Here is a 25,176-nt window from a genome sequence, read left to right on the forward strand (position 1 = left end):
GCCAGCAATCCTTGGCGTTCCTTGGCTTGCAGCTGTGTGATTTTGATCTCTGCCTCCTTCTTCACGTGGCTGCCTTTCCTCCTGTCTGTCTTCACATGGCACTCTCCCTTCCCTGTGTGTCTGTCTCTGTGTCTCCTCTGCTCTTTAAGGACAACAGTCACATTTATTCAGGGCCCACTCTACTCCAGCATGACGTCATCTTAACTTAGGCCTTAATTACATCTGCAAAACCCTTCTTTCCAAAGAAGGTCCCGTCCCGTTCACAGGTACCAGAAGTTAGGACTTCAACATATCTTTTGAGGGGACACAATTCAACCCATTAAAATATATGTTCTTTTTCCTTTGTCTCTCCTTCTGCTCTTGTGATATGTTTACCCATGTGCTTCCCACAAGTGTCTGTTGAATTGATCTTGTTTATAGATTTCCAGTCTCCCCACGTAATTTATATATACAGTCGTGTTGCTTAACAACAGGGATATGTTCTGAGAAATGTGTCATGAGGTGATTTTGTTGTGCAAATATCATAGAGTGTACTTACACAGACTAGATGGTATAGCCTTCCTACATACCTTGGCTTCATGGTACAGCCTGTTGCTCCTGGGCTGCAAACCTGTACTGCATGGTACTGTACTGAATACTGTTAGCAATTATACAATGTTAAGTACTTGTATATCCAAACATATCTAAACATAGAAATGGTACAGTAAAAATACAACGTAAGAGATTAAAAAATGGTTCCAAGCACAGCTGCATCTTAAAAAAGAAAACAAAATAAAATAAAATGAAATAAAAAATGGTATAGCTATCAGGGTACTTACCATGAATGGAGCCTGCAGGACTGGAAGTTGCTCTGGGTGAGTCAGTGAGCAAGTGGTGAGTGAATGTGAAGGCCTAGGACCGACCATACGCTTCTGTAGATTTTATAATCACTGTACACTTAGGCTACACTAAATTTATATAAAATTTTTTTCTTTGTTCTTGGGAGTATAGAAATATACTTAACCTTTATATGTGTTGACCTTTTATCCAGAAACTTTGCTAAACTCGCTGGTTAGTTCTGATAATTACATGTAGATTCTTTTGAAATTTCTATGGAAATGTTCATGTTATGTACAAATAATAACAGCTTATATCTTTTTTGTTTTCTTTTTTTCTTTATTCAATACAGTATCAGAGGTTCTGGTGATAGCAGTCATTCAAATCTCAAGGGGAAAGATATCAACATTTCACTGAAAAGTATGATTTTTGCTATAGTTTTAAAATACATACCCTTTATGAAATTAATGAAGCTCCCTTTCTGTTCCTAGTTTGCTGAGTTGGTTTTTTTTTCTTAATTGTGAGCCAATGTTAAATTTTACCAAATGTGAGTTGTGCATCTGTTGAGCAATTGTAGTATGATTTTTCTCCTTTATTCTACTTGTGTGGTAAATTACAGTGATTGATTTTCAAATATCAAACCAACTTTACATTCCTAAAATAAGTCCAATTTTGTCATGTCCTTTTTATATATTGCTGAATTGGACTTGGTAACATTTGGCTTAGTATATTTGCATCTATACTCATTAGTGAGAATGGCCTGTAATTTTGCTTTCTTATAATATCCCTGTTAGGGTTTGGTATCAAAATTATGCTGGCCTCATAAAATGAGCTGAGGAATGTTCCTTCTATATTCTGTAAGAGTTTATGTAAGATTGCCTCTTTTTTTTTTGTCTTCTTTAGTTGTTTTTTTATAAATTTACCAATAAAACCACCTGGGTGTGGAGTTTTCATTGTGGTTAGGCTTTCAATTAGGCTGTCAATTTTTCAGTAGATCTAGAACTCTTCAAAATTTCTTTTTGTATCAGGTTTAGCAAAAAGTGTTTTTCTTAATGTTTGTCTGTTTTACTTAAATGTTCACATTGATGGCATTAAGTTATTTATAATATTCCTGTTGTGATCTTTTTGTTTTCAGCAGTGATACTCCTTTTTTTCATTTTTGGTATTAATCTCTGTTGTTTTTTTTTCCCCCGTGGGTCATTCTTGCCAGGGTTTTATTAGTCTTTTTAAATAACTAATTTTATTTTGTTGACTTTGTTGTGTTTCTTATTTAATTAATTTCATCCATGTATATTTATTGCCCTCTATTTTCTTTGGGTTTAATTGGCTGCTCCTATTGGCTGTTCATTTCCTAACCTCTTTTTAAATATATATGTTTAAAGGCCAGCCATCTCTCTGTAAGCGTAGAATTATCTGTATCCATAAACTTTAATTTTCATTGTGAATCAGTTCAGAATATTTTCTACTTTTCATTATGATTTTTTTGACCCATTAATTATTTACATGGATATTTCTTAATTTCCAAACGGGAGTTTTTTTATTTTTATTTTTATTTTTTTTTGAGATAGGGTTCCACTCTGTCACCCAGGCTAGTGTGCAATGGCATGATCTTGGCTCACTGCAACCTCCACCTCCTGGGTTCAAGTGATTTTCCTGCCTCAGCCTCCCAAGTAGCTGGGATTACAGGCACCCACCAACACGCCCAGCTAATTTTTGTATTTTTAGTAGAGATGGGATTTCACTATGTTGGCCAGTCTGGTCTCGAACTCCTGACCCCAGGTGATCCACCCACCTCAGCCTCCCAAAGTGCTGAGAATACAGGCATGAGCCATTGCGCCAGGCTTAGAATTTTTTTAGTAATGTTTTGGCTATTGATTTCTCACTTACTTGCAGTGTGGTCAGAAGGCATACTGTAATTTTAATTCTTTGTGACATGTAGGGACTTGGTTTATATCTAGCATAGAATTAGTATTTATTTACTTATTTATTTGAGATGGAGTATTTATGAGAATTAGTATTAACTAATTTATTTATTTATTTATTTATTTATTTGAACCACAGCAGCCATCTAGAATTGATCTTTATGATTGCTCCATGGGTATGTGAATAAAAAAGACATAAACTGCAGTTTGTAGATGTATGGTTCTCTGCATTTCAGTTAGGTCAACTTTATTAATGAGGATTTAAAAAATCCTACTATCGTTAGTCTTTTTTTATTATTCTTTTGTTACTGAAGGATATGTTCTAAAATTTCCCATTATGATTGTGGATTTGTCTGTTTCTTCGTTTAGTTTTATCCATTTTTGTTTATATATTTTGAGGCTATGTTATTAGGTGCATATGATTTTTAGAAATATATTGAATTGGCTGGGCATGGTGCCTCATACCTGTAATCCCAACACGTTGGGAAGCCGAGGCAGGGGGATCACCTGAGGTCGGGAGTTCAAGACCAGCCTGGCCAATATGGTGAAACCCCGTCTCTACTAAAAATACAAAAATTAGCCGGGCGTTGTGGTGCATGTCTGTAATCCTAGCTACTTGGGAAGCTGAGGCAGGAGAATCACTTGAACCTGGGAGGTGGAGGTTGCAGTGAGCCAAGATCCTGCCATTGCACTTCAACCTGGGTGGTAACAGTGCAACTCTGTCTCAAAAAAAAAAAAAAAAAAAAGATAAAAGGGATATATTGAATTGAACACTTTGTCACTAGGAAATACTTTTCATCTATATTGATTTTTTTTTGGGGGGGGGACTTAAAGTCAGTGTTGCCTGATTATAACGTAGCTACGCTTCTTCCCTTTTGGTTGATGTTTCAAGGTATGTATTTTCCATACTTTGACTTTCAACCTTTTTCAATCTTTTACTCATGTATTTTTTTTTCTTAAATCCAATCTGATGCACTTCATCATTAAATTTTATTACTTAGTTCATTAAAATATATTGTAGCTACTGACATATTGTGTTTTAATTTTACTGTTATACTCTTTGCCTTCCATTTGTCCTGTCTTTTCTATATTCATTCATTTTGTTGTTGTTGTTGTTGAGATTGATTCTCACTGTGTCACCCAGGCTGAAGTGCAGTGGTACGATCTTGGCTCACTGCAACCTTCACCTCCTGAGTAGCTGGGATTACAGGTGCGTGCCACCATGCCTATCTAATTTTTGTATTTTTAGTAGAGATGGGGTTTTGCCATGTTGGCCAGGCTGGTCTTGGACTCCTGATCTCAAGTGATCTGCCCACCTCAGCCTCCCAAAGTGCTGGGATTACAGGCGTGAGCTACCGCGCCGGGCCTAATCTTGCTTTTTTTTGGGAGGGGGAGGTTATAATTAAAACTATTCTGTTGTTTGACTTCATTAGTACTTATACAGCGTTTTACTTTTTTTCTTTTTTTTTTTTTTGAGATGGAGTCTTGCTGTGATGCCAGGCTGGAGCACAGTGGTGCAATCTTGGCTCACTGCAACCTCCTACACCCTGGTTCAAATGATTCTCTTGTCTCAGCCTCCCAATCCTCTTTACAGGCACGCACCACCATGCCCAGCTAATTTTTGTGTTTTTAGTAGAGACACGGTTTCACCATGTTGGCCAGGATGGTCTTGATCTGACTTCATGATCCACCTGCCTCGGCCTCCCAAAGTGTTGGGATTACAGGCGTGAGCCACCACACCCAGCCTTAAGTTTAGGTTTTATATCACTTTGTCCAAAACTATTACCATAATCCATTTCAATTCATAAGACTGAAATAAGTGCTTGAGGTATTTGAAGTTCTGTTGGAGGTTTAGTTGAAGAGCAAGAATAAATGTAATATGGGGTTAGCACTTAAGGACTTTTGTTTTTTCTTTTTTTTTTTGAGACTGAGTCTTGCTCTGTCACCCAGGCTGGGGCACAGTGGCACAATCTCGGCTTGCCGCAAGCTCCGCCTCCTGGGTTCATGCCGTTTTCCTGCCTCAGCCTCCCAAATAGCTGGGACTGCAGGCGCCCACCACCACGTTGGGCCAATTTGTTGATTTTTAGTAGAGACGGGGTTTCACCATGTTAGCCAGGATGGTCTCGATCTGCTGACCTTGTGATCTGCCTGCCTCAGCTTCCCAAAGTGCTGGGATTACAGGCGTGAGCCACCATACCTGGTCAAGGACTTTATAATCTCGTATGACATGAGGCACAGGTTTCTGTAATATTAGAGTAGAATGTGATAAGTAACAGCTACAAGAAGGATGGTATATTTATAAAATACTTGAATAGAAACACTGAGAAAGTCATGAAACACAAACTATTTGTCTTATGCAGCCTAGCTGTATTAGTCCATTTTAATTCTACTCATAAAGACATACCTGAGACTGGGAAGAAAAAGAGGTTTAATTGGACTTATAGATCCACATGGCTGGGGAGGCCTCAGAATCATGACCGGAGGCAAAAGGTACTTCTTACATGGTAGTGGCAAGAGAAAATGAGGAGGAAGCAAAAAAGAAACCCCTGAGAAAGCCATCAGATCTCATGAGACTTACTCACTATCATGAGAATAACATGGGAAAGATGGCCTGATTCAGTTACCTCCCCTTGGGTCCCTCCCACAACACATGGGAATTCTGGGAGATACAATTCAAGTTGAGATTTGGGTGGGCCAATCCATATCACTAGCATACTGAAAGATTTAAAAATATATATGATGATCTTTTTGGTTATGTATTCAGAATACCTGGCTGTTTACAAGACAGTTGGAACTACTTTGAAGAAATATGCCACTCTGAAGATGTCTGCTGAGAATTATCCCAACAAACAATGCTGTTGCTAGGATTACATATTTATGCCATCTTTATGTTGCCATATATCTTTATCAGTTTTCTTTCACTATCTGCCATGGCTTTTTTTTTTCATACTAAGCCTTCTAAGCCTGGCATATTTTACACTTATACCTCATATTTACAGCACATCTCAATTCAGAGTAGCCATGTTTCAGGTGCTAAATAGTGACAAATGGCTAATGACTACACTTTTGGACAATGTGTGTCTAGATGGTGAGATAGACTTTTCAGGAAACAAATAATTGGTATATTTGTTTAACTTTTTTGTGAAGTAACCGAAGAAGCCCCTACTGACTTGATCATAAGTAGGTGCCAGGGAGAGATTTAGATTTTCAAGGAAAGTTTTACTGAAAAGTCGTTTGAATGGTGTTTTCAACTATGAATATAAATTTGGAGGTGAATAAAATAGGCCAGGGGAATAGCATGTAAATCATGATGCTGTATAAGTGTAGGATTTGTTCAGAGGCTTTCAAGTGTTTCATTGTTGTCAGAGAATAGGTATGTGTGTGCTAATGGAAGGTGAGACTGGAAAGATAGATTTTGAAGAATGTCCCAGATGCTAGTGATTTTTCACCAGTTCTTGTGTTATGAGTAATTTACCAGTAATGACAGTTAACCTCAGGATAGATTTTCTGAAGTGTAATTGATAGATCTAACAGAATGACCATTTAATGTGCCCTCATACATTCAGGGAAACTCACGAGTTTGAACTAATTTACACTGCCTCTAGCAACTGTGCTGGTTTCAGTGCATGTTCAACTGCTGTAGTTAGTATAGTTTTAATGTGCTTATTTTGCTGCATTAGGTTTGTATTTTGTTACTGTATTTTACTGTTTGTATTTTGTTCACCAATTTATTATTGGTGGTTGAACATCTTTCTTATTAACACTGAAATTTTACTCCTGTCTAGTCCTTAGACCCCATTCAGGCCCCAGTTGTCTCAATAGAAAGATCCAGGGAGAATCAGACATTATACCTCAGTTTTCCCTTTTCTTTGAAGGAAAGGCCTTGACACTTTTGAAGATTACAGGTTGGTTATTCTGTAGAATGTCCCCCAACTTGGTTTTCTCTATTTCCTCATGATTAGACTCAGGCTACAGATCTTTGACGGGAACAACACTTCTCATTGCATGGGACTTTGATTTGTCTAATTACTAATGATGTTCACTTTGATCATTTGATCAAGGCAGTGTCTGCCAGATTTTACTGCTGTGAAGTTACTTTTTCCCTTGGAAGTAATGTGTAGTTTATGGGGGAAGTATTCCGAAACTATCCCATTTACTACTACACTTTCCATTTATTTACTCATTTATTTATATCTATATTGATTCATGATTTCTTATTTTGTTCAATGGGTTTTAATCCATTGCTATTATTTTTGGTATTGATGCTGAAATTACCCCATTTGGCCAGTGGGATCTCCTTCAATCTTGATCCTATGTCTTTTTGACATGTCTTTGGCATTCCTTGAGCACTTTCTTGCTTACTGCCACAAGATATTCCAGATTCATCCTATACTTTTTCTACCCCTGTGCTTTAATTAGTGAATTACAATTCTCCAGATGTCTGGTTCCTTTTATTGGAGAATGGTATTAGAGGTCAAGAGCTAGGTGCTAGAAACGTTCATACCATTGGGGAGGGAAGATGGTCACTGCTCCAAGGCCCTCTCAGTAGATAGAATTGCAGAGCTAGGGAGTATGCATCTGTGTGTGCTTATGTAGACACACACACCATGCATGTATGTCCATGTCTTCGGAAATCCATTAGTTCACTCATACTTACAGTTGATTGTTTTTGAAACGGAGTCTCGCTCTGTCGCCCAGGCTGGAGTACAGTGGCATGATCTCAGCTCACCTCCACCTCCACCTCCTGGGTTCAGGTGATTCTCCTGCCTCAGCCGCCCAAGTAGCTGGGGACTACAGGCGCACCCCACCATGCTGTTCTAATTTTTTGTATTTTTTGGTGGAGATGGGTTTCACTGTGTTGCCCAGGCTGGTCTCAAATTCCTGACCTCAAATGATCCACTCACCTTGGCCTTCCAGAGTGCTGAGATTACAGATGTGAGCCACTGCACCTGGCCCAGTTTCAATCCACAGAGTTCATTCTAACTTTTTCCATTTCCATATTTGCCATCTCCCTTCTCTGCCAAGTGAGAACTCTGGGTCCCATTGTCTTTAATAAATCTTTAAAAAAAAAAGTATGTTATTTTTTTTTTAAAGAGATGGGGCTCACTCTGTCACTCAGGCTGAAGTACAGTAGAGGAATCATAGTGCAGTAGAGGAATCATAGCTCACTGCACCCTTGAACTCCTGGCCTCAGTCGATTCTCCTGCCTCAGCCTCGTGAGTAGCTGGGACTATAGGCACCTGCCACCACATCTGGCTGATTTTAAAAATTTTTGTAGAGACAGGATCTCATTATGTTGCCCAGGCAGATCTCAAACTCCTAGCCTCAAGTGATCCTCCTGCTTCTGCCTCCGAAAGTGCTAGGATTACAGGCATGAGCCACTGCACCTGGCCCTTAATAGATCTTTTTGATCCATCCCTCTCTATATAGCAAATCTCCCGTTGCTGCTTTGATCCCTTCTACATGGAGGTGCTGTCACTGTGCTCAGGCTCCTACTTTCCCTACCAGTCCTCTGCCCTCATGGGTGCCCTCCTCACCACCCTCAGCCTTCAACATCCTGTGCAAGCTGGCCCTGCCTGCGAATGGCCTCCTCACATAGTTTCTATTCTGACAGCCATGCAGTTACCCTGGGATGTGGATACCTATGTGGTGGATATAAGAGTGAATTTTTCAGGAAGGGAAGAGAACTCTGATTTCCTAAGTTTTACTCTAATGGTTCTAGCTGTGGGATTATTTTGACATTCTTTGAGTCGTTTCAATTTAGGTGTTATATTTTCTCTAATTCTGGGAAATTTAGTCATTATTTCTGCAAATATTTCTTCACTCTCATTTGTGTTTTTCTCTCCTCCTGTGTAAGCTATTGTGTGGCAGTTGATTTCCCTCATTTCTCTATTTGATCTCTTGCTTTTTCTTTTATGTATTTTATCTCTTTCTACTGTCTTTTGGCAGAGTACCCCAAATCTGATATTTTAGCTTATTAATTTGTTCAACTGTATCCTTTCTGTTCTTCAGTCGGTCTATTAAATTTCATTATTTCACCAATTGTATCACATTATTTCAGTGACTATATTTTGTCTGCCTATTTTTATACCCTACACTAGGACCAAATTTTCCTGTGTTGTTCCAGGGATTTCTGTTTGTGTGTAAACACAAATCAGTTTTTTTGTTTGTTTGTTTTGTTTTGTTTTGTTTTGAGACAGAGTCTCGCTCTGTCACCCAGGCTGGAGTGCAGTGGGGTGATCTCTGCTCACTGCAAACTCTGCCTCCTGAGTTCACGCCATCCTCCTGGCTCAGCCTCCCGAGTAGCTGGGACTACAGGCGCCCGCCACCACACCTGACTAATTGTTTGTATTTTTAGTGGAGACGGGGTTTCACCATGTTAGCCAGGATGGTCTTGATCTCCTGACCTCGTGATCCGCCTGCCTCGGCCTCCCAGAGTGCTGGGATTACAGGCATGAGCCACTGCGCCCGGCCACAAATCAATTTTTAAAGTTTAGTTTAGGTTTGTATTGTACATACTGTCTGACAACTTACTGTTGTTTTTTCTTTTTAAATGGCAGGTTTATGAAATTGATTACAAGTGGAGATAGTTTCAATTCAATATAGTTTTAATACACCTCTGTGTGTGTACGTGTGTGTGTGATTTTATATCCCTTTTATACTGAAGTGTGCTCATACCATTGCCTCACCTTCTTAAACACAGTTGTGAGTTAGTGATTGGGTAGAGTGCGGTGGTCAGTATTCCTAACTATTTTTGTCTTTGAGGCCTTTAGGTTGTTTTCAATTTTTAAATGTTATGATACTGAAACAAATACATGGATAAGGTGTTTTCCATTTGTGGGATCATTTTCCGGAAAGATTTATAGAATGGATCAAATGAACAAATAAATAAATAAATATTTTTAGATTGTTAACCATGTAGAGGAATGCCTAGAACATAACAGGCATTCAAATAATATTTATTAGATGAAAGGATATTATAAAAATTGCTTTCTAATATGATTCCAATTTTCATCCATACCAATGATAGGAGATGATCTATTTTCTTTCCTTTTTTTTTTTTTTGTTTTTTTTTGAGACGGCGTCTCACTGTGTCACCCAGGCTGGAGTGCAATGGCACGTCTCGGCTCACTGCAGCCTCCACCTCCCGGGATCAAGCAATTCTGCTGCCTCAGCCTCCTGAGTAGCTGGGACTACAGGCGCCCGCCGCCACGCCCGGCTAATTTTTGTATTTTTAGTAGAGACAGGCTTGCTCCATGTTGGCCAGGCTGGTCTGGAACTCCTGACCTCAGGTGATCCGCCCACCTCCTCCTCCCAAAGTTCTGGGATTACAGGTGTGAGCCACCACGCCCGACTGAGATGATCTGTTTTCTTTCTTTTTTTTTTTTTTGAGGCGGAGTCTCGCTCTGTTGCCGGGACTGGAGTGCAGTGGCCGGATCTCAGCTCACTGCAAGCTCCGCCTCCTGTGTTTACGCCATTCTTCTGCCTCAGCCTCCCAAGTAGCTGGGACTACAGGCGCCTGCCACCTCGCCTGGCTAGTTTTTGTATTTTTAGTAGAGACGCCAGGATGGTCTCGATCTCCTGACCTCGTGATCCGCCTGTCTCGGCCTCCCAAAGTGCTGGGATTACAGGCTTGAGCCACCGCGCCCAGCCGATCTGTTTTCTTACAGTATCTTACACTTAAATTATATTTTTATGATTTGATTGTAATCAGAAGAATTCTATATCTGTCTTGGATAAAAAATACTATCAGATGATATAACTAAGGTTTTTTTCTATTTTAATTTTACCTACTGGATGAATGAACATATGTTTTCTTACAGGACTGAATTTGCTCTTAAAGAAATCATGTCCTCTGGAGGTGCTGAAGATGATATCCCACAGGGAGAGAGGAAAACAGTTACAGATTTTTGTTATCTTCTGGATAAATCTAAGCAACTGTTCAATGGGTTAAGGTGAGTGGACTCTTGGTGCTTTGAACTTTTCTTTAGTTCTGCTTTTTTTTTTTTTCTGGCTGATGTGTGGTAAGTTTCTGAAAATTATGGGTAGAATGTCATATACATTTCTATATTAGAGTAATCATGATTTTTTCTTTGACATCATTTTTTAAATTCTTAGATTAAAAAAACAGTAGGAAAAGAGGATAACTTACACTGTTTTAGTCAAGTTATAAAGAGCTATTTTGTGAGATGGTTTTGTATGCATTAGTCACACCAGATCTGATTTTCATCTGGTTTTGCACATTAGGGTGTTGAGGTCTGAGGAGCCTAGAAATGCATGTGCAATTGAATGTGGAGCCTCCTATTGCATTTTTGTAATTTGTTTACTTGCTTGTTTCTTTTATTCTTTCTTTCTGTGCTTTCTGGGATGAAATGTCTGTGCCTAAAGTAATAATGGTTACCTTTGTCTACCAGATCGGGGTGGTGATGGTGGGGGGGTGGGTAGAAAAAGTAATGATGGGGTGTTATAAACCATGCTATTTATGATTTAACCTCTATTTCAGTTCTTGAGAGTTTTAGGATATTCAGACCTAAAGCTTCATTCGCTTAGTACCAGTTAGAAGAAAATTCATACAATAGGTAAAATTCTAGGAATAAACAGGTTTTATTTTTGAAAATTTATGTAGAAAGGAATGATTGTAAAGATACCAAGTTATTTTAATTTATGGTTTATGGATAATAATGCAGTCTTTTAATCTTACATTTTATAATTGTATTATGTATCACCAGGTTTGGACATATAGTGGCAGGGTTTATTTTTAAACCAGATAATTTATCTTTTTTTAAAAAATGTGAATTTTTCAAATACCCTTCTGTCTAAAGCTGCCCTTTAAATCATTCTCTTTTTCTTATATTCATTTGATTTGCTTCTTGACAGTTACCACTCTTAAAATTATTTACTTGCTTATTATGTCTCTCCTGCATTAAAATGAAATGTCCCTAAGAGCAGGCCCCTGTTTGTTACTATTTCGCTAGTTTTTAAGCCCATGTCTTGCACATTGTAAATGCTTTGTGAATATTTGTTAAAGGGAGGATTCCAAAGACAATATTCTTAACTCCTGCACTCTGCTGCTTCCTATTTTGTGCTGCAGAGGAGATGTTTGAGATCACATTTTTCTTTGGCTTTATAAATTAATTATGTCTTTTTAAAGAATATTTTCTTTCACTATTTTAATTCAGAAGTTTTCCTTGGTATGCCTGGGGTTTAAATCTTTTGTTTTCCTGTAATACATTGTTTTAAACCTCTTCAATTTCCTTACTTAGACTTTTTTTTTCTTTGCCTTCTAGATATATTTTTTTTCTTCAACATTATTTGTCACCCAGTATGTACCACATTCTGTATTGGGTACGAAAATTCAGAGATAAAGCTAACAGTCCCTGCCCTCAATTACTCTGTGATGCAATTATAAAAAAACGAAACCCAAGGCAAACGTCTTCTCACAGCTAGCCTCAGCTTTTGCACATCTAGTGAGCCTGTTTCCCACATATCTGTGTGCCTGTTGAAATTAAGTAAGTAAAAAGTTATAAGAGGCCAGGCGCGGCGGCTCATGCCCATAATCCCAGCACTTAGGGAGGCTGAGGTGGGAGGATCACTTGAGCCCAGGAGTTTGAGATCAGCCTGGGCAACATGGTGAAACCTCATCTCTACAAAAACATGAAAAAATTAGCTGGATGTGGTGGCGAGTGCCTAAAGTCACAGCTGCTCAGGAGTCTGAGGCGAGAGGATTGCTCGAGCCCAGGAGATGGAGGCTTCAGTGAGCTGCTATCACACCGCTGCACTCCAGCCTGGGTGACAGCAAGACCCTTAACCAAAAAATAAAAATGAAATCTTAAAGGGATTGTAGATTTAAAGGTAGGAAGACATTTAAAAGCTTGCATTTAAATCCCTTGGGTAACTTCTGGCACATGGGCTCTCAAACTTAAAACACTGACATAGTTATAATAGCTCGGACTCCTTTTTTTGAGACAGTTTTATGGAGCTGTATTGACACACAATAAAATTTGCCTATTCAGCGTTTATAGTTGAAAAGTTTGGTATGTTTGCAGAGTTTTGCAGCTATTACTACAATTTAATTTTAGATCATTTTAATCACCCCCAAAAGAAATCCGGTTCCTATTAGCAGTGATTCTGCATTTTTCCAGACCCTAACCCCTGACAACCACTAATCTACTTTTTGTCTCTATGGATTTACCTATTTTTGATATTTTATATGTTAAATAATTGGGATCATACAATATGTGGTCTTCTGTCATGCACTTCTTTCGTTAACATAATGTTTTTGAGGTTCATCTGTGTTGTAGCACATATCACTACTTTTATTACTGATTAATATTCCATTGTAAGGATTTATCACAATTTGTCATCAGTTGGTGACATTTGAGTTTTTTGGCTATCAAGAATAATAGTCCTGTGAACATTTGTATACAAGTTTTTATGTGAGCATAGGTTTTCTTTTTTTTTTGAGATGGCGTGTTGCTCTTGTCATCCAGGCTGGAGTGCAATGACACGATTTCGACTCACTGCAACCTCCGCCTCCTGGGTTCAAGTGGTTCTCCTGCCTCTGCATCCCGAGCAGCTGAAATTACAGGTGTCTGCCGTGCCCAACTAATTTTTGTATTTTTGATATAGACAGATTGGCCAGGCTGATCTCAAACTCCTGACTTCGGGTGATCCACCTGTCCCGGCCTCCCAAAGTGCTGCGATTACAATTCTCTTGGCCATATACCAAGGGGTAGAATTCCTGGGTCTTGTGGTAATTCTGTGTTTAACCTTTTGAGGACCTGCCAAACTGTTTTCCAAAGTGGCCTCATCACAAGTAATGTATTCCAGTTTCTCTTCCTTCTCACCCACACTTACTATTTTCTTTTTGATTATAGACATCCTAGTGGATGTAAATGGTATCTCTTGGTGGTTTTGATTTGAATTTCCCTAATGTTGGGCATCTTTTTATGCACTTGTTAGCTATTTCTGTTTCTTCTTTGGGAAAACATCTGTTCTAATTCTTTGACCAGTTAAAAATTGGATTATTTTTAAAACTATTAATTTATAATTGTTTATATATTCTGGATACAAGTCCCTTGTAAGATGTGTGATTTGCAAATATATATTCTCTTACTCTGTGGAATGTCTTTTGCTTTCTTTTCTTTTTTTTTTCTTTTTGAGACGAAGTCTCACTCTTGTCTCCCAGGCTGGAGTGTGATGGTGTGATTTCGCTCACTGCAACCTCCGCTTCCCGGGTTCAAGCGATTCTCCTGCCTTGGCACCCACGGCCCCCACTCCCCAAGTAGCTGGGATAACAGGCGCGTGCCAGCACGTCCAGCTAATTTTTGTACTTTTAGTAGAGGCAGGGTTTCACCATGTTGGCCAGGCTGGTCTAGAACTCCTGACCTCAGGTGATCCACCCGCCTCAACCTCCCAAAGTGCTGGGATTACAGCCATGAGCCACTGTGCCCGGCATGTCTTTTACTTTCTTAATGATATCCTTTGAAGCACAAATGTTTTTAATTTTAATAAAGTTAAACTTGTCATTCTTTTCTTTCATTGCTTGTACTTTTGGTGTTGTGTCTAAGAAATCATTGCCTAACCTGAAAACTTATCCTGTGTTTTCTTCTAAGAGTTTTGTAGCTTTAGCTCTTACATTTAGGTCTGCGATCCATTTTGAGTTCTTTTTATTTTAATTAATTTTTTTGAGATGGAGCCTTGCTCTGTCGCCCAGGCTGGAGTGCAGTGGCGTGATCTCGGCTCTCTGCAGCCTCTGCTTCCCGAGTTCAAGCAATTCTCCTGCCTCAGCCTCCCTAGTAGTTGGGATTACAGGTGCGTACCACCATACTGTATTATTTTGAGTAGAAACGGGATTTCATCATGTTGGCCAGGCTGGTCTTGAACTCCTAACCTCAAGTGATCTGCCTGCCTCGGCCTCCAAAAGTTTTGGGATTACAGACATGAGCCACCATGCCCAGCCCATTTTGAGTTAATTTTTGTGTATGGAATGGGATGTTAGTTTTATGTTATTTTTTTAATCAGAAAAACATTTCCAGTTGTTTTGATTATTGCATATTTTTCATTTTTTTCTTTTTAAACATTGATACATAATAATTTTACATATGTATGGGGCACATGAGATATTTTGATACATACATACCATTGTAATGATCACATTATGGATTTGGGATATCCATCACTTCAAACATTCATCATTTCTTTGTGTTGGGAACATTTCAGATCTACTCTTTGAGCTGTTTTGAAATATAAATCTTATATCCCAGGTATGGAATAGTATCTTTCTAAGGTGCTGTTTTAAAATTTGACAATACTAATAATGATAAATTTTGGTCTGTCACCTGGAGGAGTGGATAAGCAAATATACCAGGGATATATTTTCAGTGTTTTATTGAATGATCCTCTTCAATTTAAACAAGCTATAATTGGCCGGGTGCGGTGGCTCACGCCTGTAATCCCAGCACTTTGGGAGGCTGAGGTGGGCAGATCGCCTGAGGTCAGGAGTTCGAGACCAGCCTGGCCAACATGGTAAAACCCCATTTCTACTAAAAATACAAAAATTAGCCAGGCGTGGTGGCACGCGCCTGTAATCTCAGCTACTCGGGAGGCTATGACGGGAAAATCGCTTGAAGCCGGGAGGCAGAAATTGCAGTGAGCCGAGATCACGCCACTGCACTCTACCCTGGGTGACAGAGCAAGACTCTATCTCTAAATAAAGAAAGAAATAAATAAGCAAGCCAGCCAACCAGCCATAATTATTTATTCAAAAATAGTTCTGTGGTGAGTAAAGTATATATCTTCTGAATACTTTTGGATTTTTGTTTGAGAGAGATGTGGTTGTCCAGTATAGCAGGTGTATTGTTTTCTTTTTTTGTTTATATAAATGAAAGTATCTCCAGGAGCAGTGGATGATACCTGTAATCCCAGCACTTTGGGAGGCCAAGACAGGAGGATCACTTGAAGCCAAGAGCTCCAGACCCGTCTGGCGACACAGGAAGACTCTGTCTACCAAAAATTTAAAAATTAGCTAGGTGTGGTGGTGTGCGCCTTTAGTCCCAGCAACTTGGAGGCTAAGGTGGGAGGATCACTTGAGCCCAGAGGTTTGAAGCTGCAGTGAGCTATGTTATGCCACTGTACTCCAGCCTGGGCAATGCAGTGAGACCCTGTCCCTTTTATAAAAAGAAAAGAGAAAAAAAAAAGTGTTCTTTGTTCAGTATTAGACCTTGATTAGAAAGGGCTCTATCAGTTTTGTAGGCCTTCCTTAAAGTTCCCTGTGGTGGTGGGTTGGAGGTGTGTGTTGGCATTCTTGTCTACACTACTCTCCCTGTTTCCTGGCTAAAGAAGATCTTTGAGTTATGTCAATCAAAAACCTCTTTTCTTTCAAGTGTTGATGTTGCTTTATGAGCATTTCTTTAGAAAGAGACAAGATGGCCGGCTGCGGTGGCTCAAGCCTGTAATCCCAGCACTTTGGGAGGCCGAGACGGGCGGATCATGAGGTCAGGAGGTTGAGACCATCCGGCTAACACGGTGAAACCCCGTCTCTACTAAAAAGTACAAAAAACTATCCGGCCGAGGTGGCGGCGCCTGTAGTCCCAGCTACTCGGGAGGCTGAGGCAGGAGAATGGCGTGAACCCGGGAGGCGGAGCTTACAGTGAGCTGAGATCCAACCACAGCACTCCAGCCCGGGCGAAAGAGCGAGACTCCGTCTCAAAAAAAAAAAAACAGACAAGATTTATTTTGGAATAATTATGAGGTTTCTTTGGTTGCTATCCCCCTGTGCCCACCCCCACCCCCTATTTAAATTGGTCTGAGTAGGTCCATGGTCCTTATAGAAAAAAGAAATGTTTTGGTAGTGGTCTGGACCAGCATTGGAGTTTGGGGAAATGGAATGAAGTGGGATCCAGCTGGAATAGTGTCAGTTTTTAATATTAAGCCCTTTCCCTCTAGCAGTCTTTTCACTGTTAGTGCTTGTCTTTTTGTTTTTTCCTTCTTGTTTTCCACATGTTCTGACATGCTTTTCTTTTTGCTTTCTTTCTTCAATTCACGAACTGTGTATTAAACTTATTACTGAAGTATAATTGACTTGCAGAAAAGTGCACATGCTGTAAGTGTATTTTTAAGAAACTGAACACATCCATGTGACTTGTATTCAGATGAAGAAGTAGAACACACAGCACCTCAGAAACCTCGCCTGTTGTGTTCCCTGTTACTTGGACTTTTTAACTCTTTATGAGCCGAGTGAAAAAGGGCATTTCAGTGCATGAAAGGTTTCAGATTTTTGTATAATGTCTCATTTGGGATATAATAAATTCTCTTTTTACTCTTGGACGTGTGTCTTTCCACGTTATATTAAGCTGTTCATCTAAGTTGTCAGAGCCTTTCATTTTCCCAGCTGTGAATATCTTAATGGAGTGTTTTTCTCGACTGAAAATACTTTCTTATAATATGTACATAATAGTTTATCTCTTCCTTCCACTCACTGTGTAAGAAAACGTATTCCAAAAAAATAAGATTTGGATGAAGTGAATGATGTTTCGCATATAATGGCTCTTGCATGTAGTCACAATAGTAATGAAGTGAGAATAATGTTAGAAAAAGCTTTGAATGCTGTCAGAAAATGATCAAAAGCCCAAGTGCTTGCAGGGTTCTGGTTGCCATGGTGACTAAGACTGTCAAAGCAGAATGGAATACTTAGTGGGATTATATAAGGCAGCATCTTGAGACATGTATTTGAGAAACACAGCTGTGTCTATCAGTGATATCCCTAACTTGCAGTGTTTTGCAAAAGCAGAGGCCTCCAAGTCGCTAATTATTTGACTCCAGAGGAGCAAATACACAAAGCCAAAGAAGCCTTGGAGGCCACTGATAGTATATATAATGCTATTATTACAGTACATATAATAGTATATATAGTGTATGTGTGTATATATATATTTTTAATTGGGAGGTGCCCCCAAAGTGAAATGTAATAGTCTTAAATGAAAATAATTATAGAATTTATTTTTATTAAATATGCTCCCAGCCAGGCGCCGTGGCTCACGCCTGTAATCCTAGCACTCTGGGAGGCCAAGGCAGGTGGATCACATGAGGTCGGGAGTTTGAGATCAGCCTGACCAACATGGAGAAACCCTGTCTCTACTAAAAATACAAAATTGGCTGGGCGTGGTGTTGCATGCCTGTAACCCCAGCTACTTGGGAGGCTGAGGAAGGAGAATCGCTTGAACCCAGGAGGCGGATGTTGTGGTGAGACGAGATTGCACCATTGCCTCCAGCCTGGGCAACAAGAGCGAAACTCCATCTCCAAAAATAAAATAAAATAAAATAAAAATCAATAAATATACTCCCAGTATTCAACTTAAGAAAGTAAGTTTCTATAATGCTTCCTTTAGAAGCCTGTTTTTAGGATTCCCTTTTTCCTAAAGAGGAGAGGACAACTGAGAAATTAATAGTTTGTTCCACTGACCCTCCCCTGCCCTTTTCTTCTTCTTCTGTTTTCTTCTTTCCTCCCTCTTCTCCTTCTTCTTCAGAAAATTAACATTCTCTTAGAGGCTAGTTCTGCAAATTGGTAATGGCAAGGTTATTGTTATTGAAATAAATAGCCATGTTATTTTAAAGAGTATACCCTAAACTGTCTGAACAAGCCTGTGATATAGGCTGTCATTTTATATGGCTTACCACCAAAAGAATTGGACTTGCCTTTGAGGTAGACTGCCACCAGAGTTCAGTAGGTGTCTTGATTGCATGCTCTGGAAAATCATTGATTGACTAGGCTGGGCATAGTGGCTCTTGCCTGTAATCCCAGCACTTTGGGAGGCTGAGGTGGTTCGATCACTTGAGGTCAGGAGTTCGAGACCAGCCTGACCAAAGTGGTGAAACCCCATCTCTACTAAAAATACAAAATTAGCTGGGCGTAGTGGCACACACCTGTAATCCCAGCTACTTGGGAGACTGAGGCAGGAGAAATCGCTTGAACCCAGGCAGCGGAAGTTGCAGTGAGCCGAGATTGTGCCATTGCATTCTAGCCTGGGCAACGAGAGTGAAACTGCATCTCGGAAAAAAAAAAAAAGAAAATCATTGACTAATAGAAATTTAATGTAAGCCACAAATGTTATTTTAAATTTTCTAGCCACATTAAAAACTAAAAAGAAACAAGTGAAATTAATTTTAATAATATTTGATCCAATAAGTCAAAAATGTTCTACTTCATCATAAATCGATAGAGAAAAATTAGTGATGAGATATTTTATATTGTTTTTTATACTAAGTCTTTGAAACTCGGTGAGTATTTTATACTTACATACATTTCAGGTAAGATGAACTACATTCAAGTGCTTAGTAGCCATGTGTGCTCAGGCAAAATTCCTCCCAGTTTTAGTTTCTGTTCTCCTAATGACCCACTGTGCTTTCTGGTGAATCCATATTGGCTATTTTGGGATTGTCTTCTTCACTGGTCCATGAGATCTTCCCAGTTTTGCTTCCTGTGTCTCCTCCAGCCTAGATGCTAATAGCATGCAGGTCTTTTGGCTGTTGGTAATTTGTCTCCAACCACCCGTATTTTGGGATTTGATGGTTACCATATTACGTTATTAGTTTGCTATGGCTGCCATAATAAGGTGCCATAGACTGAGTAGCTTAATCAACAGAAATGCATTTTCTCACAGTTCTGGAGGCCGGAAGTCCAAGATCAAGATGTCAGCAGGTTCAGTTTCTTCTGAGCCCTGTCTCCTTGGATTGCAGATGGATGCCACTTTCCTGTGCCCTCACATGGTCATCTTTGCATGCATTTGTTCCCTGGCGCCTCTCTGTATGTCCTAATGTCTTCTTTTAAGGACACAACTCATATTGTATTAAAACCTTTCCTAAAGGCTTCTTTTTAATTACCTCTTTAGAGGCCCTATCTCCAGATACGGTGAAATTCTGAGATACTGGGAGTTAGAGCTTGAACATACGAGTTTTGGGGATAACAATTCAGCCCATAACCCGTGGTTTTATTGAAATGTTATCGGTGGGTTTTGCTTTATTTTCTGTTTGTTCTGCCTGTGTTGGGAAGATATCTGAATAGATTCAATACTGTGCTGTCACCATTTCCCCAGAATCTAGAAAATTGACTATTTAAATGCTATACTAAAATAATAAACAATAAAATTGATTAGTATATTCTATTATAATATAGTATATTCTATCGAAGTCAGTATAACGTGGTCTTATATGTCAGCTCCCTCTAAGATCTCGTCAGGTCTGACTAGAAACATAGAGCATCTTCCCCTTTAAAGCTGCTGGTAGAAGCTGGATCGGGAATTGGTTAGGGGAGAGGTGGTGGTAGTTAGTTCGTTTTTGTTTTGTTTTGTTTTTAAATTTCAGTAGGTTTTTGGGAAACAGGTGTGTTTGGTTCCATGAATAAGTTCTTTAGTGGTGATTTCTGAGATTTTGGTGCACTTATCACCCAGGCAGTATATACTGTACCTAGTGTGTAGTCTTTTATCCCTCACGCCCCTCCTACCTTTTCCTGAGAGTCCCTGAAGTCCATGTGTCATTCTTTTGTCTTTGTATCCTCATAGCTTTGCTTCCACCTATGACAGAGAACATAGGATGTTTGGTTTTCCATTCGTGAGTTACTTAACTTAGAATAATGGTCTTCAATTCCATCCAGGTTGCTGCAAATGTCATTATTTCATTCCTTTTATGGCCTATTTAATATATATATATATATAATATATATATATATATATAAAATACCACCATATATATATGTCACAATTTATTTATCTACTTGTTGATTGATGGGCACTTGGGCTGGTTCCATACTTTTACAATTGCAAATTGTGCCGTTATAACCATGTGTGTGCAAGTATCTGTTTTGTGTAATGACTTCTTTTCCTCTGGGTAGATACCCAGTAGTGGGATTGCTGGATGAAATGGTAGTTTTACTTTTAGTCATTGCAGGAATCTCCACACTGTTTTCCATAATGGTTGTACTAGTTTACATTCCCACCAGCAGTGTAAAAGTGTTCCCTTTTAGCCATATCCAATAGTGGTTAGTTTTTAAGATTCTTCAGGAGAACTATAGAGAGAAAATTAAAACGATATGTTAAGAACCCCAAAGAATTCATTAAATCCTCGAAACAATGTAATTAGTGTCTATTATCTTGGTTCTACAGATGAGAAAAACAAAGCTTTGCCAGATAAAGTCATAGCCTGTGTTAATGTGATAGATTATAATTAGAGAAGTGCTACTTCCGAGAAGTTTTTCCTCAATTTAGGAGTAAGGATTCCAAACACAGATGAATGTTTGACTCTAAGAATAGAGGCAGGCTAGACACAGCAACTCATGCCTGTAGTTCCAGCACTTTGGGAGGCCAAGGCCAGAGGATTGCCTGAGCTCAGGAATTTAACACCAGCCTAGGCAGCAAAGTGAGACCCCGTCTACTCAATGAAAAATATAGCTGGGTGTGGTTGTGCATGCCTGTAGTCCAGCTGCTCAAGAGGTTGAGGCGAGAGGATTGCTTGAAGCCAGGAGTGCAAGACCAGCCTGAGCAACACAGTGAGACCTCATCTCTATAGAAAATTTTAAAAATTAGCTGGCTGGGTGCGGTGGCTCATGCCTGTAATCCCAGCACTTCGGGAGGCTGAGGTAGGCAGATCACTTGAGGCCAGGAGTTTGAGATCATCCTGGCCAATATGGCAAAACCCCATCTCTACTAAAAATACAAAAATTAGCCGGAAAAAAAAAAAATTAGCCAGGCATGGTGGTGCATGCCTGAAAATGTCACAGGATCCTTAGGGTGTTATTTTTCCAGCCAGAAACCTCTGTGACTAGTGGTGCCTTTGCCCGAGTTTTGCTTGGGCTCACTGCACTTGTTCCCCCTACTCAGCTTGGCAGGTTATGCTTGGCTCATGCTACTGGCCCAGATCCCACACCTGCCAAGGGTAGGCCAGGTATGGAGCAGTGAGAGGGGTGTTAGTGAATGGGCATGGGGTCTGGCCACTGTGCACAGCCAAGCAAGCTAGCTGCCGTGGTGGGGCAGGCATCTCCAGGCACTGGTGCCATACAAGGCTGCATGCAGCTGGATTAGATGTACCTCAAGCGGCTTCCACTGCAGGCACCCACATCTGGGCGAGGGGAACATGATGGTGGTGCCCAGAAGCTTGGAGACGTCAGGAACTGCAGAGCCCCAAAGAGGATGTCACAGCCCTGGCTCAGGGAGCCCGTAGGTCTGGGCTCCCAAAGGGCCTCAGCTCTTTCTTTCTCGTCACCCACAATGTGGCGAGCAAGTGGGCATGTTTCAGTCCTGTTTGCATTACCATTTTTTGAGTCCCCAAATTTGCCAGGTCTTGAGTTCTTGTCCTGCGCCCAGGAAGAATGAGGTATGTGGACAACTGGAGGGTGAACAAGGTGGAGAGGAACTTCATTGAGTGACAGAAGAGCTCTCAGGAGACCCCTAGTAGGTAACTCCTTTCTGCAAGCTGGTTGTCCAGGCAGGTGTCCAGCTCTTAGCAGAGAGGAGACCTATAGTAGGTAGCTCCTTCCTGCAGGCAGATCATTCCAGCAAGTGTCCAGCGCTCAGAAGAAAGGAGAGCCATAGTGGGTAGCTCCTTTCTGTAGGCATGTCATACCAGAGAGGGTATGAGTCAGGCTGTCTGGGTTTTTTTGTGCTCAGAATGGAGGAAGTGTGTGCTGATTGGTCCGTGGGAGACCACGGATGGGCCTGGAAAAAGCACCCTGAGTTCTCACTCTGGGCCATGGACTTCAACCAGAACTGGCAGCTTCAACCCTCTAGGCCCCCCTCCCATGCTCATCAGTACCCAAAGTCTGGAGGGGGCCGAGGCAGCAGGGAGCTTATGTGTCAGTGCCACCACGAGCACACCCAGTCAGTTGTGACAGCTCCCAGGCTTGGCCACAACTTTGCGCCACCCCAGAGTGGGTGCCAGAAGCTGGGAGAGGCCAGGGAGCAGGAGCAAGTACTTTCAAGCATGTGGGGGCAGGGAGCTTCTTAAGACCCTGAGAACGCAGGGAAGCATGGGTCCAAAGCCGCAGCTGGGTAGCTGCAGCTGTGCCCCGGAGCGCTGGACTCCCGCACCTCCAACTCAGTAGATGGCCTGGCTTCCACCTGTTCCTGGCCTCTGCCCATTCTGCAGAGCATGCAGCCCTGGTCACAAGTCCCCCACTGCAGTTGGCATCCCTGCAGCAGCTGCTCCAGATGGGCTGCCACCACCATCATAATACCAGCTACTTGAGAGGCTAAGGCTTGAGAATCGCTTGAACCTGGGAGGAAGAGATTGCAGTGAGTGGAGATCACACCACTGTACTCCAGCTTGGACAACACAGCGAGACCCTGTCTCAAAAAAAAAAATATTAGCTGAGTGTGGTGGTATGCACCTGTAGTCCCAGCTACTCAGGAGGCTGAGGCAGGAGAATTACTTGAGCCCAGGAGTTCGAGGCTGCAGTGAGCTATGATCATGTTACTGCACACCAACTTGGAGGAATAGAGTGAGACCATGTCTTTAAAAACAAACAAACAAACAAACAAACAACAACAACAGTAAAAAAAAACCCACTGGGTCTACCAATGGGTAAAAGCAGATACTGGTGCTAAAACAAGGAAATGCTCAATTGGGCTTTGCAAGTCTCACATGCAGTTTGGTCTTGTATACATATGAACACAGAAACATGGATTGGAACAAAGATGTCCCTGTAATATAGTCCTCTCTGTTTAAACAAGAATGTGTGAGTGGGGCAGTGTGCTTTTTGACTGAAAACCTGATTCAGAGAAGTTGGCTTTTTCCTTTGCCTTTGACCACAGCTTTGTTGGAGGTCAGCAGCATCCAAAGAGCCAGGGAGCAGGCCAGGCATGGTGGCTCACGCCTGTAATCCTAGCACTTTGGGAAGCCAAGGCAGGTGGATCACTTGATGTCAGGAGTTCAAGACCAGCATGGCCAACATGGTGAAACCTCGTCTCTACTAAAAATTCAAAGCAATTAGCCGGGAGTGGTGGCAAATGCCTGTAATCCTAGCTACTCAGGAAGCTGAGGCATGAGAATTGCTTGAACCTGGGAGGTAGAGGTTGCAGTGAGTCAAGATCATGCCACTGCACCCCAGCCTGGGTGAAGTGAGACTCTGTCTGGGGGAGAAAAAAAAAAAAAAAAGCCAGGGAGCAGAATGTGATTCCAGAAAAGAACTAAGAACTTTACTTGCATACAAAATCTAGGTGGTTATTCCATATGGTAGAAAAGAGGATTGGATTAGGAGGTAGGTTTGAATTTGAATCATAGCTCTACAGCTTACTGACCATGGTTCCTAAGTAACTTCCTGTATGTATGTTTCTTTTTGTATGTGTATGTGTGTATATACACACACATACTCCGGTGGAAGCCATGCATTTAGGGACTGGACTAAGGAAGGAGAAGTTAATGGAAGAGATTGTAAGGACAGAAAAAAGAGTTACAAAATGGTGAGAAAGTGGTGAACAGTGTAATGCCATAGAGAGGACTGATAAAGGAGGACTGAAAGCTGCCCCTTGGACTTGGATTTTAGATGTACGTAGGGATCAATTATCTTATCTAATTCAGTTTAGTAAAGATGGAGGATTTACAGAAAATTTACAGAGATTTCCTGAGTTTTGAGATCTCAACATTACATTTGAAACATCCCTGATAATCAGGTTTAATTATTTGCACTGCATTTCTTCCTACCATAGTCTCCTGAGTTCTGTTGACACAATTGAGGATTTCAATAAAGAGAGATAAGTGTCACAGTTTTACTTTCCTCCAAAATCTTGGAAAAAAGAATATTTTAGCTAATTTATAACATAGGTGCCTTTGCAAAATGTGAAATATAAGGTCATTTAAATTATGGGATAATTCAGAGCCCTATTTAATTTAATTCTATGGACCATTAATTTCCCATCTTTGCTGACAGTAATAATGACCAAATGATATATTCAGAGTTCAAAATTAGAGTCAAGCCCTGAGTAGTAGAGGAGTTTTTTGAAACTCTTTATAGATTACCTTAGTTAATTTTAGATGCTGATCATATAGTGGTTCGTATATTAACTTCTGTGATATGTCTCATTACAAAAAGGATGATCATAGGAGTTTTCCTATGGGAAAATTTTAAAAAATTTAAACCCTACTTTGAAAAAGAAACTGGTGTCTTGCCGGGCACGGTGGCTCGAGCCTGTAATCCCAGCACTTTGGGAGGCCGAGGCAGGTGGATCACCTGAGGTCGGGAGTTCAAGACCAGCCTGACCAACATGGAGAAACCCTATCTCTACTAAAAATACAAAATTTGCCGGGGTGGTGGTGCGTGCCTGGAATCTCGGCTACTTGGGAGGCTGAGGCAGGAGAATCGCTTGAACCCAGGAGGCGGAGGTTGCGGTGAGCCGAGATCGCACCAGTGCACTCCAGCCTAGGCTAAAAGAGCAAAACTCTGTCTCCAAAA

General features: G+C 40.6%; 1 protein-coding gene across 1 annotated transcript in view; it reads left to right on the plus strand.

Moving 5' to 3' along the window:
- Positions 1-25,176, plus strand: part of SCAI (suppressor of cancer cell invasion) — a 197,905-nt gene that overhangs the window by 84,577 nt on the left and 88,152 nt on the right. Inside the window, 3 exon segments of the mRNA XM_011931463.1 lie at positions 1,169-1,197; positions 1,200-1,236; positions 10,562-10,693. Coding sequence (XP_011786853.1) covers positions 1,169-1,197; positions 1,200-1,236; positions 10,562-10,693 — 198 coding nt within the window.

Source organism: Colobus angolensis, unplaced genomic scaffold (genome assembly GCF_000951035.1).
Source record: "Colobus angolensis palliatus isolate OR3802 unplaced genomic scaffold, Cang.pa_1.0 Scaffold9, whole genome shotgun sequence".
NCBI lineage: Eukaryota > Metazoa > Chordata > Mammalia > Primates > Cercopithecidae > Colobus > Colobus angolensis.